Source organism: Bombina bombina, chromosome 1 (assembly GCF_027579735.1).
Source record: "Bombina bombina isolate aBomBom1 chromosome 1, aBomBom1.pri, whole genome shotgun sequence".
NCBI classification, from domain to species: Eukaryota; Metazoa; Chordata; class Amphibia; order Anura; family Bombinatoridae; genus Bombina; species Bombina bombina.
Window position 1 is genome coordinate 1,488,062,433 of NC_069499.1, and position 17,438 is coordinate 1,488,079,870.

At 37.1% G+C, this 17,438-nt stretch overlaps 1 protein-coding gene across 1 annotated transcript in view; it reads right to left on the reverse strand.

The window, feature by feature from the left end:
* LOC128653797 (ABC-type organic anion transporter ABCA8) overlaps positions 1-17,438 on the reverse strand; it is a 669,484-nt gene that overhangs the window by 162,948 nt on the left and 489,098 nt on the right. Inside the window, exons 27-28 of the mRNA XM_053707306.1 lie at positions 16,033-16,098; positions 9,793-9,884 (exon numbers count right to left, since the gene is read on the reverse strand). Coding sequence (XP_053563281.1) covers positions 9,793-9,884; positions 16,033-16,098 — 158 coding nt within the window. The remainder of the gene's footprint in view (positions 1-9,792; positions 9,885-16,032; positions 16,099-17,438) is intronic.

Below are 17,438 nucleotides of genomic sequence, written 5' to 3' on the forward strand. Positions count from 1 at the left end.
GGGCATTGCCCTTTAAAGGGCATTTAGCTCTTTTTCAAGTGCCCAAACCCTAATCTAAAAATAAAACCCACCCAATAAACCCTTAAAAAAACCTAACTCTCCCCCTGAAGATCCACTTACAGTTTTGAAAACCCGACATCCATCCTCAACGAAGCCGGGAGAAGTCTTCATCCAAGCAGCAAGAAGTCCTAAACGAAGCTGGGAGAAGTCTTCATCCAAGCCGGCAGAAGTGGTCCTCCAGACAGGCAGAAGTCTTCATCCAGACGGCATCTTCTATCTTCATCCATCAGGCGCGGAGCGGGTCCATCTTCAAGACATCCGGCGCGGAGCATCCTCTTCAATCGAAGTCTTCTTCCAGAATGAATGTTCCTTTAAGTGACGTCATCCAAGATGGCGTCCCTTGAATTCTGATTGGCTGATAGGATTTTTTCCACCTTAATTCCTATTGGCTGATTCTATCAGCCAATCGGAATGTAAGGGACACCATCTTGGATGACGTCATTTAAAGGGAAACTTAATTGTTCCAGAAGACGTCGTAAGAAGAGGATGCTCCGCTCTGGATGTCTTGAAGATGGAGCAGCTCCGCGCCGGATAGATGAAGATAGAAGATGCCGTCTGGGTGAAGACTTCGGCCCACTTGGATGAAGACTTCTGCCGGCTTTGCTGAGGCCTTCTGCCTCTTCGTTGAGGATGGATGTCGGGTCTTCAAAAACTGTAAGTGGATCTTTGGGGGTTAGTGTTAGGTTTTTTTAAGGGTTTATTGGGTGGGTTTTAATTTTAGATTAGGGACTTTGGGTGGAAAAGAGCTAAATGCAATTTTAAGGGCAATGCCCATCCAAATGCCCTTTTCAGGGCAATGGGGATCTTAGGTTTTTTAGATAGAATTTTATTTGGGGGGTTTGGTTGTGTGGGTGGTGGGTTTTACTGTTGGGGGGGTTGTTTGTATTTTTTTTTACAGGTAAAAGGCTGATTTCAATGAGGCCTACTTATCAAGCCATCAACTGTGCTCCATTCGACGGCACCAATACGCTCGCCTAACATCGCCAAACATAGCGGCCGCGGACCTGAATACACTCTCCATATTTATAAAAAAAGCTGTCAAAAAGCCGCGCAACCAAGTACGGAGCGATGAGTAGTGGACTGTTGTTAACTAAACAGTCATCGATCTTGCTGCTATTCGGCTTTTTCCCAGCTTTAAATATATACTGTCACTAAACACCGCCACTATACTAAACTGTTTAACCCCTATCCCGCCACTCCCGGACCCCGCCGCAACTAAAAAAAGTTATTAACCCCTATCCCGCTGCTCCCGGAGCCCACAGCAACTCTAATAAACTTATTAACCCCTATTCTGCCGCTCCCGGCCCCCCGCCACAACTAACTAAATGTATTAACCCCTAACCCTCCGCTCCTGGAGCCCACCGCAACTTAATAAATGTATTAACCCCTAAACCCCTGGCCTTCCACATCACTACCACTTACTAAACCTATTAACCCCTAAACCGCCAGCCCCCTAGAGCGCCATAAACTAAATTAACCTATTAACCCCTAAACCTAACAGCCCGCTAACTTTATATTAAATATTAACTCATCCCTATCTTATAATAAATTAAAACTTACCTTTAGATTTAAAAAAAACTATATTAAGATAATAATTAACCTACCCTAACTGTTATACTAAAATTACATTAAACTATATTAAACTATTAATTAATCTATCCTAACTATTATACTAAAATTACATTAAACTATAAATTAAATTAAATATATTATATAGTTAAAAACCTAACCCTACTCAAATAATTTAAATCTAATATTAAAAATTACAAAGTTAAAAAATACTAACAACTAAGTTACACAAAATAACAAACATCAAGGCCTAGATTTGGAGTTTGGCGGTAGCCGTGAAAACCAGCGTTAGAGGCTCCTAACGCTGGTTTTAGGCTACCGCCGGTATTTGGAGTCATTAAAAAAAGGGTCTAACGCTCACTTTTCAGCAGCGACTTTTCCATACCGCAGATCCCCTTACGTCAATTGCGTATCCTATCTTTTCAATGGGATCTTTCTAACTCCGGTATTTAGAGTCGTGGCTGAAGTGAGCGTTAGAATTATAATGACAAAACTCCAGCCGCAGAAAAAAGTCAGTAGTTAAGAGCTTTCTGGGCTAACGCCGGTTCATAAAGCTCTTAACTACTGTACTCTAAAGTACACTAACACCCATAAACTACCTATGTACCCCTAAACCGAGCTCCCCTCACATCGCCGGCACTCGATTACATTTTTTTAACCCCTAATCTGCCGACCGCCACCTACGTTATACTTATCTACCCCTAATCTGCTGCCCCTAACACCGCCGACCCCTATATTATATTTATTAACCCCTAATCTGCCCCCCTCAACGTCGCCTCCACCTGCCTACACTTATTAACCCCTAATCTGCAGATCGGACCGCACCGCTACTATAATAAAGTTATTAACCCCTAATCCGCCTCACTCCCACCTCAATAACCCTATAATAAATAGTATTAAACCCTAATCTGCCCTCCCTAACATCGCCGACACCTAACTTCAATTATTAACCCCTAATCTGCCGACTGGAGCTCACCGATATTCTAATAAATGTATTAACCCCTAAAGCTAAGTCTAACCCTAACACTAACACCCCCCTAAATTAAATATAATTTTAATCTAACGAAATTAATTAACTCTTCTTAAATAAATTATTCCTATTTAAAGCTAAATACTTACCTGTAAAATAAATCCTAATATAGCTACAATATAAATTATAATGATATTATAGCTATTTTAGGATTAATATTTATTTTACAGGTAACTTTGTATTTATTTTAACCAGGTACAATAGCTATTAAATAGTTAACAACTATTTAATAGCTAAAATAGTTAAACTAATTACAAATTTACCTGTAAAATAAATCCTAACCTAAGTCACAATTAAACCTAACACTACACTATCAATAAATAAATTAAATAAAATACCTATAATTATCTACAATTAAACCTAACACTACACTATCAATAATTTGAATACAATTCCTACAAATAAATACAATGAAATAAACTAACAAAGTACAAAAAATAAAAAAGAACTAAGTTACAAAAAATATTTACAAACATTAGAAAAATATTACAATTTTAAACTAATTACACCTACTCTAAGCCCCCTAATAAAATAACAAAGCCCCCCAAAATAAAAAAAAATGCCCTACCCTATTTTAAATTACTAAAGTTCAAAGCTCTTTTACCTTACCAGCCCTGAACAGGGCCTTTTGCGGGGCATGCCCCAAGAAGTTCAGCTCTTTTGCCTGTAAAAAAAAACATACAATACCCCCCAACATTACAACCCACCACCCACATACCCCTAATCTAACCCAAACCCCCCTTAAATAAACCTAACACTAAGCCCCTGAAGATCTTCCTACCTTATCTTCACCATACCAGGTTCACCGATCGATCCAGAAGAGCTCCTCCGATGTCCTGATCCAAGCCCAAGCGGGGGGCTGAAGAGGTCCATGATCCGGCTGAAGTCATCATCCAAGCGGGAGCTGAAGAGGTCCATGATCCGGCTGAAGTCTTCATCCAAGCGGGAGCTGAAGAGGTCCATGATCCGGATGAAGTCTTCTATCAACGGCATCTTGAATCTTCTTTCTTCGGGAGCCATCATCTTCCATCCGACGCGGAACATCCTCTTCTCCTGACGCCTATTCGCCGAATGACGGTTCCTTTAAATGACGTCATCCAAGATGGCGTCCCTCGAATTCCGATTCGCTGATAGGATTCTATCAGCCAATCGGAATTAAGGTAGGAATATTCTGATTGGCTGATGGAATCAGCCAATCAGAATCAAGTTCAATCCGATTGGCTGATTTTTTGTACTTTAGTTAGTTTATTTCATTGTATTTATTTGTAGGAATTGTATTTAATTTATTTATTGATAGTGTAGTGTTAGGTTTAATTGTAGATAATTATAGGTATTTTATTTAATTTATTTATTGATAGTGTAGTGTTAGGTTTAATTGTAACTTAGGTTAGGATTTATTTTACAGGTAAATTTGTAATTATTTGAACTATTTTAGCTATTAAATAGTTCTTAACTATTTAATAGCTATTGTACCTGGTTAAAATAAATACAAAGTTACCTGTAAAATAAATATTAATCCTAAAATAGCTATAATATCATTATAATTTATATTGTAGCTATATTAGGATTTATTTTACAGGTAAGTATTTAGCTTTAAATAGGAATAATTTATTTAAGAAGAGTTAATTAATTTCGTTAGATTAAAATTATATTTAACTTAGGGGGGTGTTAGTGTTAGGGTTAGACTTAGCTTTAGGGGTTAATACATTTATTAGAATAGCGGTGAGCTCCAGTCAGCAGATTAGGGGTTAATAATTGAAGTTAGGTGTCGGCGATGTTAGGGAGGGCAGATTAGGGGTTAATACTATTTATTATAGGGTTAGTGAGGCGGATTAGGGGTTAATAACTTTATTATAATAGCGGTGCGGTCCGCTCGGCAGATTAGGGATTAATAAGTGTAGGCAGGTGGAGGCGACGTTGTGGGGGGCAGATTAGGGGTTAATAAATATAATATAGGGGTCGGCGATGTTAGGGGCAGCAGATTAGGGGTACATAGGGATAATGTAAGTAGCGGCGGTTTACGGATCGGCAGATTAGGGGTTAAAAATAATATACAGGGGTCAGCGATAGCGGGGTGGCAGAATAGGGGTTAATAAGTGTAAGGTTAGGGGTGTTTAGACTCGGGGTACATGTTAGAGTGTTAGGTGCAGACGTAGGAAGTTGCGTTAGGAGCTGAACGCGGCTTTTTTGCAGGTGTTAGGGTTTTTTTCAGCTCAAACAGCCCCATTGTTTCCTATGGGGGAATCGTGCACGAGCACGTTTTTGAGGCTGGCCGCGTCCGTAAGCAACTCTGGTATCGAGAGTTGAAGTTGCGTTAAATATGCTCTACGCTCCTTTTTTGGAGCCTAACGCAGCCATTCTGTGGACTCTCAATACCAGAGTTATTTTAAAGGTGCGGCCAGAAAAAAGCCAGCGTTAGATACGCGGGTTGTTACAGACAAAACTCTAAATCTAGCCGTAAGTTAAACAAAAAAAAATAAATTATTAAATATTTAAACTAATTACACCTAATCTAAGATCCCTATGAAAATAAAAAGTCCCCCCAAAATAAAAAACCCTAGCCTACAATAAACTACCAATGGCCCTTAAAAGGGCCTTTTGCGGGGCATTGCCCCAAAGAAATCAGCTCTTTTACCTGTAAAAAAAAATACAAATACCCCCCAACAGTAAAACCCACCACCCACACAACCAACCCCCCAAATAAAAACATAATCTAAAAAACCTAAGCTCCCCATTGCCCTGAAAAGAGAATTTGTATGGGCATTGCCCTTAAAATGGCATTTAGCTCTTTTTCCTTGCCCAAACCCTAATCTAAAATTAAAACCCACCCAATAAACCCTTAAAAAAACCTAACACTAACCCCCGAAGATCCACTTACAGTTTCTGAAGACCCAACATCCATCCTCAACGAAGCGGCAGAAGTCCTCATCGAAGCCGGCAGAAGCCTTCATCCAAGCGGTCCGAAGTCTTCATCCAAGCCAGCAGAAGTCTTCATCCAGATGGCATCTTCTATCATCATCCATCCAGCGCGGAGCGGCTCCATCTTCAAGACATCGGACGCGGAGCATCCTCTTCTTTCGACTTCTTTTTCAACAATGAAGGTTCCTTCAAATGACGTCATCCAAGATGGCGTCCCTTAGATTCCGATTGGCTGATAGAATTCTATTAGCCAATTGGAATTAAGGTTTAAAAAATCCTATTGGCTGTTGCAATCAGCCAATAGGATTGAGCTTTCATCCTATTGGCTCTTGCAATCTTTATTGCTCCTTTATTGCAGGTGTTAGACTTTTTTTCAGCCGGCTTTCCCCATTGATGTCTATGGGGAAATCATGCACGAGCACGTAAAACCAGCTCACCGCAGCGCTGGTATTGGAGTGTGGTATGGAGCTCAATTTTGCTCTATGCTCACTTCTTGCCTGCTAACGCTGGGTTTTTGTAAACCTGTAATACCAGCACTGTAGGGAGGTGAGCGGTGACAATAACTTGCAAGTTAGTACCGTACTGCTCATAACGCAAAACTCGTAATCTAGCAGTATGATACTAAAATTAAATTAAACTACTAATTAAATAAACTAAATTACATATTAAAAAACCTAACACTATTAAAATGGTTTAAATATAGAATGAAACATTATTATAAAGTACTAAATTACAAATAAAAAACACTAAGTTACAAAAAATCACAAACACTAAATTACGAAAAATAACAAACGAAATTATCCAAAATAAAAATGTTTACACCTAATATAATAGCTCTATCAAAATAAAAAAGACACCCCCAAAAAAAAAAAACCTTAGCCTACAATAAACTAGCAATTGCCCCAAAGATATCAGCTCTTTCACCTGTAACAAAAAATACAAACACCCCCAACATTAAAACCCACCACCCAACCAACCCCTCCAAATAAAACCCTAACTCTAAAAAAGGGCATTTAGCTCTTTTACAAGCCCAAACCCTAATCTAAAATAAAAACCCACTCATTTTTTTTTTTTTAAATCCTAACACTAACCCCCAAAGATCCACTTACAGTTCTGAAGTCCCTCCATCCAGACGGAAGAAGTCTTCATCCAGGCAGCGTTGTCTTCATCCATCCAGGCGGAAGAAGTCTTCATCCAAGCGGCATCTTCTATCTTCATCCCTGCGGCGCAGAGCGGGTCCATCCTGAAGCCATCCGACGTGGAGCTCCTCTTCTTACGGTCGCCGCCGTAAACTGAAGCTTCAATGCATGGGACACAATTCAAGATGGTGTCCCTTGCATTCTTATTGACTGATTTGAGTGTTATATTCAAATCAGCCAATAGGAGGTGAGCTTCTGAAATCCTATTGGCTGTTCAAATCAGCCAATAGGATGAGAGCTACTGAAATTCTATTGGCTGATGTTTCACTCATTTGCCTTGTGGGACACCAAAATGCATGAAACTTCTAGGATAGGCTTGGATAGTGGAAATCTTGGGTTGTGCTAAATTATGCAGCAATTGATTAACATTTGGCCACTTTTTTACTCATTAAGCTACATTTTCACATTAAATGTTTTAGGATGTCCCGTATTTGATTACATTTAAAAGCCATGCATAGTACTTGTGAATTACCCTTACAATTTGCGGTATCTGAAAGAATTTTAGATTCTAATTATTAGTCTTCTAAGTTTATAGACATCAAAGCCTGGTATGCACACAAACACCCATGCAAGCATAAACTTGGGGCAGTCTGATTTAGAACTTTTATTTTATCATTTGACTTCTGAGAAAAATATTTTAAACAGTTTGGGCTCAACCTTTTCTGGTATCCCCAGGTTTATCCTGAGGGCTGTTTAACCTTAACTTTACTAAGCATTAGATCTTCATATTTTTGGACCCTTTATTGTTTGACCAATATAAACTGACACACAGCTAACATATGCTGCTACTATACCATGAGTTACACCTTCACCCCCGGAAGCTCAGTTCTCAGATCAGAAAAGGAGATAGAGAGGGCGCCACATAGTGTGATATAGTTTTATGCAGAGTGGTACAAATCTGTAGAGGTGGTGTGCTTACCAGATAATGTTGTACTGTGCTGTGACCAGTACTGTCTCGCCTGCTAGCACTTAAATCAGTGGCTAGTACACTGCCAGAGTCTTTCCTGAGGCTCTTCCTTCAGGCTGTGGGCTCCAAAAGTGTCTTCAGTATTGGCTGCGAGCAAATCTTCGTTTTGTAACTTTGGATTTTGGCTCAGTATTATTGTATAAAAGAATGTATACAACTTCCAGAATTAAAAGAATTTAAAAGGCTTTATTATAACGCGTTTCTCAACCTCCAAGGGTCATTTCATCAGATATCAAAGCGAATAAAATGTGTTACATATTCTGACATTATATACATATTTGCTAACTAAAACGGAAGTTGTCACAAAGAATTTTAAACCAATGAGAATACATTGTAAAACTCCAACTGAGAGGCTAATGAAAGGCTCACAGCTGTTACAATTAAAGAGAATTTTGTCGGCATTGAATGTAGATGCTGGATGTTAATACATTGCAAGATTCAACTGAGAGGCCGAACAAAGGCTCACAGCTGTTACAATTGTAGTGAATTTAGTCAGTATTAAACGGCAATACAAAATGTAAATACTAGATGCTAAAAAGTGAAACACAGCTGTATAAATCTACCAGCTTTGTCAGCATTGCTGAGCCTAATAAAAAAATGGAAACAATTTATCTCCTGCAAATTTAAAAAATGCTGTAAACATTGTGTATGAATGAGTGTTATTCTAAATGGTTGAATTGTGATTATTCTATTTCCTAGACCAGCTCGTGTATTAGTAAGAAATCGCGGCTGTTAGGAGGCAATAAGAAGATTGTTGTGAATGGTGTATAAAATATATGTTTTGCTTAATGATTAAAGCAATTTTATATGTCAGCTCACGAATTGCTATGGACTCACTGCTATTGCATAGTGATGTAAGGGACATCGTGACCGAGTGTATAATTGGTGTCAGCTCAAGCGTTAATATGAACTCTCTGCTGCTATATGGTCTAAAACATCAGTGTATGATTGACCTCGGTAATAACCAATTTCGCAAATCAGCTCGTGTGTTATCAAAAAGTCACGGCTTTCAAATGGTGAAAAACAGAATTACATAATGATTAGTTAGATGATAAATATATACCCAGAGGACCTTCTAAAATTTTATTTAATAAAAGTTATCCATAAATGGAATATCTAATTGTTTAAACTCTGTTTTCGAAAAGTTGAAGTCTATGATTATTAGATCTGATTGTCAGTTTGGTATTAACGGTAAATGTGCTAAAAATAATAAAAAAAAATAATAAAAAAATATATTTAATTTTAAATATTCACTTCTCTACGAATCTTTTGTGACTTTTGTATTCTTAATGAATTTGATAGGAGTGTGTTTAATGAACTTATGTAAAAGCTAAATTATTTGATGTAACTTACGTAATTTTAAATATTCACTTCACTACAAATCTTTTGTGACTTTTATATTCTTAAAGAATTTGATAGAAGTGTGTTTGATGAACTTATGTAAATACTACATTATTTAATGTGACTTGCATTAAATTTGGTGATGTGAATATGATGAATATAACTATGAAAATATGTATGCGCTCCGGGAAAAATAAATCATTGGATTATAGTGGGCTCTTTGTATTATTTGATCAGACATACATGTTGTAGACAAACCCAGTAAGTTGTGCAAACTTGTTTCATTCTGCAACAAAATGTCACATAAACACACACAGTGACCAGTGATTGTTGTGACAATATACTCACTGCCTTTTTGTTGACAAATGTGTCACCCAGAAGTACAGATGTTGCGGCTAAATTTAAGAGGCTTTGTTTAAATTTCTGGGCCATAAACAAATGAACCTGTCACTGTACCAGCAATATACTGCACCTACAGGCAATGGCAGAACTAAGTTTAGATGCTCTATAAAGGGCGCTTGTAGGCACATGCCTACCCTGCTTTATAAATACAGCCTTGGGCGGAGGATTAAGTGACTGCTCAGCTCAAATCTATTTAAAAAATGCTCTATTAAAATGTGCTGCCTTTTCTGTGTGTGTGTGTGGGGGGGGGTTCATAACATTAATTTGGGGGGCTAATAGACCATTTCTGTATAGGGTTTACAGACCTGAAAATGGGATCTCTTTTCAAACTTCTCCTTCCAAACTTCCATTCCAGAAACCAAAGTATTCCAATAAACAGCAAAACATGTAGCAATGGCTAAAAAATGAAATATTTTAAAACGTGTATTAATAACTCTGAAAGAGTGACAATGTAAAATATGAAGCTATACCATTTTTATTTACTATACTGGACACAGAAATTCAGCAAGGGCTGCCATTTTTTATTTACCATAAGTCAATTTATTTATTTATTTCATCCATAACAGACAAACATTTGCAAAACAATGGTTTTCATCTGAAAGTTCATTTAACTTACAGTGAGCTTCTGAGATAATAATAAGGTCTCCCTAAACAACTTTCTAAGCATCGGAAAGTAAAATAATATTTTTGTCTATAGAAATATAACTTAATATATGTAAACAAAATAGATTTAACTGGCTACTGATGATTTATGGCCTAGATTACAAGTGGAGCACAAATATATTAGGGGTATAGTGCTGATTTATTTTATATGGTTCAAGCGATAGTCTTGGACCATTTTGGATGATGTGCTGAATCCCTCATGTAACAGACTTCTATGGGGACACAGAGTAAAATTTATGTCAAATATTGCTTGAGCTGAGCTGACATTTTTTCTAAGTTCTGCGACATATTCATAACCTGTACTATTAATCTTGTTGCTCTACCTAAAACATACCAAAATATAAGCATTTTTTTTTACAATAAACAAATATATATATATACAGGTATACCCCGCTCATACAGCGGGTTAGGGACCAGAGCCCCGCTGTAAAGTGAAAACCGCCTTAAAGTAAAACAACACAGTTTTAGCTTTCTTTTCACTTGCCAGTGTGTTTAAAACACATTTAAAACATGTTTAAACTAACATATATTAGGGGTGCAATAGTGCTACGTTTAGTTTAATGCTAGAACAGCACAGAATTTAATTAGTATTCAATAAATACTGTACCTGTAAAATAGTGACAATTACTGTAGTACAATTTGCCAGACTATAACACTGAGACACAGAATGCACAGTAAAGCTGTAAACAGAGTGAACTGCACATAACAAAATAGTGCCAGTCACTTTTCTCGCAAACTCACAATGATTACAGCACTGTTTCAAAATCCTTAAAGGTTTAAGTTTAGCTCCACAAAGCACTGTATTAGCAAAGTGCTGTAAAGTGAGGTATACCTGTATATAAGTACAGTATAATACCCTGTACAAATAATGTTTCTATGAAAATCAAATACCTTTGATTTCAAAACCTCTAAATATTGCCACCACATCACAACACAAAATACTAAGGGGTAGATTTAACAAAGGTTGAGCGGATATGATTCGTTGTAGCGAATCATGACCGCTTGACCTTGCTAAATGCCGACAGCATACGCTGTATGAATTTAACATTGTACAAGAATTTGTAGTGAAATGCTTGTGCAATGCCACCCCCTGCTCACTTGCGGTCAATCGGCCGCTAGGAGGAGCCGTCAATCATCCCGATCGTATCGAATCAGGATGATTTTAGTTCGCCACCTAAAAGGTGGCAGAGAAGTTAAAGGGACATCCCAGTCAAAATTTTAATTCACATAGATTAATTACATCTTTGAATAGAAACATATTTACAATATAAATGTATTAGCAAAAATGTTTCTAGTAAAAGTTATCACTGTTTTAGTGCTAACATTTTTCTCTGCATGTGCATGTGAAGCATAGCTAGATATTATTACTGTAGCCACATTGTAAATAGTGCAGCTGCTCAGATCATCACTGGGGCTTGTATCATGTCAGAAATTAACAAATTGAGTCATTAACAGATGGTACAAGCACCTTAGGCTCTCTGAGCAGGTGCTGTGTTTAAAATGCTGGTGCACGTTGCATACTTAAATACACTTTTGAAACAGCTATAACTTTTATTAGAAGCATTTTTGCTAATGCATGTATATTACAAAATTGCTTCTGTTCAATACCGAAATGCACCCATGTGGTTTCCAATTTTTGCTGGAATATCCCTTTAAGGAGCAGCGGTCTTATGACCGATGCTTCTTAACTTCCGTTTCAGGCAGACCTGAAACTATGGGGCTCAGAAGCAGCATCCACTGCTTAATAAATGGACCCCTAAGGGTTAGATTACAAGTGGAGCAGTTTTATTATTGCATATTACTGGTTGATGCTGTTGCTATTCCTGCACACTTTTTGATTTTACATTTTCTATTTAGAAAGCCCAACCCCCACTCCCCTCCTGCTGACGTCTGTGCTAAGTTCGGCAGGGGAGTTTGTCTTCTCTCAGGTAATCTCTAGCGCTGTCACATTACTTTACAAGGCTTTACTGGGAGAAGTGTAGCTGCACTAAGTGTTCCTAACCTTTTACGTCACTTCAGGACATATGCTTAGGAACTCTAGTGCCTGACGTGTGATAATCATCCTCTCATGTAAAGGAATGTGATTAGTATCAGTGCTCAGTTGGGTGCGCTAATTTTACTGTCTTTGAGGCCCATTTATCAAGCTCCGTACGGAGCTTGAGGGCCCGTGTTTCTGGCGAGTCTAAAGACCGCTGTTCCATAACCCTGTCCGCCTGCTCTGATGGGGCGGACAGGAATCGCCACAATTCAACCCGATCGTGTACGATCATGTTGATTGACACCTCTCTGCTGGTGGCCGATTGGCCGCGAATCTGCAGGGGGCGTCGTGGCACCAGCAGCTCTTGTGAGCTGCTGGTGCAATGCTGAATACGGAGAGCGTATTGCTCTCCGACATTCAGCGATGTCTGTCGGACCTGATCCGCACTGTCGGATCAGGTCCGACAGACATTTGATAATTCTGCCTCCTTAAGTTTTCTTTTTTTAAAACTTTATTACAGAGCAAGCTGGGAGTTTTTACTGCGCCCCTTATTTTTCCTTGCGCCCACCCCTAAATACGTCCCTGTATGTTAAGTCCTGTAGGAGCAGTCACAATGACTTTACCAGAGCTTTTCACTTATGTTAATATTTCCAATTTAATGTGATTATCACTCAGGTACACAGATGAACTATTTACTTGAAATGAAATACAATTATGAGTTTCCACTTTGTGATCATGATTAAAAGTATAGGGAGGTCACAATATTTTATTTCCACATTTGACTTGCAGATGTAAAAACATTTCAACCTAGATAATATTAATTGAAACTCAGTTGTAATCAATTGGATTGCTATTTAGACTGTATAATACATTTCCCACCTACAGATTGAGAGCTAGATTACGAGTGGAGAACTATCGTTGGAGCAAGGAGCATGAATGAGATTTAAAGATCGTGCTCTGTTTAAATTACAGCAAATTAGTTTGGGCAAACTTGCGGTAATTTCTGCTCCCCATATTTTCTATGGTCGGCGTTGAGAGGCAATGTCTGCTTGTATTACAAGTGGAAAATAAATGCAATCTTTGAAACGCATTCACTTTTAATGCTTAAAACTTTTTACGCAACCTGAAAGTTCCTGTTAAAAGTTTTGCAGGAGGAAACAGTTGCACTAAACTACACTATTAATCCCTAAAGCGCAACACCTCCACATCGCAAACTACCGCTCTACACTATTAACCCCTAATCTGCCACATAGCCCACCTCAAAGTACCCCACTACACTATTAACCCCTTAACCTCCACAACCCCCATCTCAAAAAGCCCAACTACACTATTAACACCTAAATCGCCACAATCCCCATTGCAAAATACCCACTAAACTATAAACCCCCTAGCCAGCTACCCCTCCTAACATCCCCTAAGTTACAAAAAAAGAAAAAAAACTATCATTACAGAAAAAAAGAAATTACTAAAGATAAAAAACCCAGTTATGCCTATTCTAAAACTAAAGCCCCACTTAAAAAAACACCCCAAAATAAAAAACAAACCTGTACAAACACTAAAATAAACTATAGCAATAGCCATAAGAAATGCTTTTTATAGGGCAGTGCCCTAAATTGATTAAGCTCTTTTTCGCACACAAAAAAACTAGCCCATTTTAAAGTACTAGTAACCCCCCACCTCTAAAAAAAAAAAAAATAACCCCCCTATTTAAAAAAAAAAAACCCACCCAAAGCCCATCATTAAACCCCAAAGATGGTACGCACCAAACTCACCCAGCAGCGGTGGTCTATCTTCATCCCAGCTGTGGTCTTCTTTCTTCAACAATCTTCTTTACTTAAGATTGTCTATCTCTGATGTCCTCTTCCTGTGGTCACCTTCCGCACACTGATTTTTTATATAAGGGTACCCTTGTTTTCCTATTGTTTGATTTTAATTTTTAAATTCAAATCAGTCAATAGAATGAAAACTTTTTCTTTTGGCTGATTTGAATTTGAAAAATGAAAATCAGCCAATAAGAATCCAAGGGTATGCCTATATAAAGGGGATACCTCACATTCAAAATCCAGTGTGCGGTAGGTGACCATATGAAGAGGACATTGTTGACAAAAGATAAAAAGAAAAGAAGATGCCTGAAGATAGAAAACCGTTGCAGAGATAAAAATGGACCACCACCACCAGGAGGAAGATGGATTGCTTCCGCCGGAAAGAAAGAAGAACCCCACGCCACTGGGATAGAAGAGGAGCATCACAGACGTCAATCACGTAGAAGCAGAATTGAAGTTGGATGAGTACCATCTTTGGGGTTACTTGGCTTTTTTGGTTTTTGTTTTTTAAAAAAACTTTTTAGAATAGGGTTATTTTCTTTTTCTTTTTTAGCAGCAAAAGGGCTAAATGCCATTCTAAGGGCAATGCCCAACCAAATGCCCTTTTCAGTGCTATTTTAGAGTAGTTTTATAGATATAATTTTTTTTTGGGAGGGGTGGGGGGCTTCTTGTATAGAAGAATAGGCTAGAAATTTTTTGTGACAAAGAGCTTTTTCACTTTAGAGCAATTCCCTTCAAAAAGCCCTTCTAAGGGCTATTGCTATATATTTTTAGTGTTAGTATAGTTTTTTTTATTTTGGGGTGTTTTTTTAAGTGGAGCTTTATTTTTAGAATAGTCATAACTGTATTTGTATTTTTGGTAATTATTTCTGTAATGGTAGTTTTTTTTTATTTTTTGTACTGGTAGCTTTTATTTTTTATGTATTGTTAGGGTTTTTGTTTTCAAGCAATGTTAGGTTGGTTTTCGTTTAAGATAATGTTACTTTTTTGTGTGTAACGTTTGGGGTGCTAATTAGCTGGTTAGGAGGTTTAGATGCTAGTAGGTACTTTGCGATGGAGTTGTGGTGGTTTAGAAGTTAATAGTGTAGTGGGGTACTTTGCGTTGGTCTATGTGATGGTTTAGGGGTTATTAGTGTATTGGGGTAGTTTGAGATATGGGTGTGTGGTTGTTTAGGGGTTAATAGTAAAGAGGGGTATTTTGTGAGGTGGGGTGTGGTGGTTAAGGGGTTAATAGTGTAGATGGGTACTTTTTGGTGGGCTATGTGGTGGTTTAGGAATTATTAGTGTAGTGGGGTACTTTGCGGAGGGCTATGTGGTGATTTAGGAGTAATTAGACTAGGAGGTTTATGGTGATTCAGGTAAATGAGCAAGTATGGATGTTAGATTTTTTCTGCTTTTCTTGCTGAATTGAATGGGGGAGTTCATTAATGCGGTCGCAATATTCTAACTTCGGCTATTTGCGTATGTCTGGTAAGAACGCAATTGAAAACTTTATTGTTAACTTATAATATGTGCACTACCCAACGTGTGCAAAGAGTCAAAGTTGAGCGAAGTTAGCGTGCGAGAAGGAGCAATAAATAGTGCTACAATCGTAATCTAGTCCTGAATGTATGCTGAGTTCTAATACATATTTTAAACTGAATTAATATATTTTAGCCTTAAAAGATAATCATTTATAGTTTTAGTATTTACTTTAGTTTGGAGGGATTTTATCATGCATTCTATAGTCATAAATTTAGTAATAACTCCATTGTCTAAATTATATATGGGGCTCAGTTTATCATTGTCCAGGCTTCCTGCATCAATCATTGGGAGCAGGAGCTGCCAATCATCCTGTCATTTTACTAATCAGAACAAAATATAATACTTAAACTTTTTTTTTTCTGAGGAAATTAAACAAGATTTTAGTGTGAAGTAAAGTAACAATAATTAATATAAATATACTATAATTTGATTTTGAGTTGAAGATGATACACCTGTTATAAATTCTTGCACTAATATATATTTTTTTTTAGACCACGATGCTTTAACTATTTATATGGTTGTTAATGGTAAATATATATAAAAAAGATTATACTTACAAATAATGACAGCAAATTAGTAACAACAAAATCAAAGTATGCAAAGTCATAATCAAGTAGGTAGATCTGTAGAAAGAAATTTGGTTCAGTCAGAGGGTAAGGATACAGCACAAATAAAAATTACATGAATAAGCATCTTGTTAAAGAGACTGAAATAACCCACACAAAGTGGTATAAGTGCACGCTAATGATAGTGCGGGTTGCAATAAGCAATATCGCTAGACAGGGCTAACATTTTAGCGCAACTTGATATTAGAAGTCCATGGTAAATACCATTTACCAGAGCAGAGTTAGCACGGCCAATATCGCTCTAGTGCATCCTATACTTTCAATGGATATTGCTACCGCATTAAATAGAGCTGGTATTTCAAGTTAAAAGTTACAGGTTGTGCTTGAGCAAAAGCTGAAACCATGCTAAAAGTACATATTACAAATGGCAAGCTACATTTAGTTTTTGCTTGTGCGCTAACACTGCCCAAAGTAAACTTTTAACGCGGGTGGGTTAGCACCCCCATTACAAGTTAAAAGTAAATTGTTTGCTCGCAAAAGAAACCCTAAGCGCACTAACTTCAGGACTTCAGATTTTGCATCCGTGTTAACTTCTTTTCCCCATACACTTCAACGAAGAGTGCATTAAAAAGAAAGCTAACACTTATCATTCGCATTCTAACTCAACACCACGCTAGACCTACAACGCAAAACCCGAATGCAGTTATGAATAATGTTCTTTTTATATATATATATATATGATTATATTGTTTTGTAAAATATATATCTACACCTATATCTCTATATGTATATATAGGTATTGCTACATATATATATATATATATATATATATATATATATATATATATATATATATATATATATATATATATATAGAAGACATGATGAAAGAAAAGGTTTCCAAAGGTGAAGTAAAAACAAATAATGTTTATTCGTAATCCATTGCCGTAATCATAGCTAATAAGATACATTTGAGACACCTTTTTAAAGGCATACCTATTATCTCATAGGTTAAGCACTAACCAATGAATGAGTATTAGATTTGGTGCCACATTTAATGCTTAATACTATCTAATACCTGTGAACATATTGAACATACAAAATTCCAAATCAGAACATTACATTGTTAAATGTTTGATCAAAATTTGATAAAGGTAATGTATGCCAAAGGTGTTAGAAAATAATTATTTTTTTATTTATATTTATATTTTTATTTATATTTTTATGTGGACTTAAGGAAAAAATATGTATATATATTTCCCAAAACGCTTCCATGGAATAACCCTCACGCCATAAGCGTATACACAGACAATGGTATAAAACGTTGCCTGGGAAATATATTGTCTCATATTGTCACATATGATGATTATATATCTCAGACCTGACAATATCCAAAT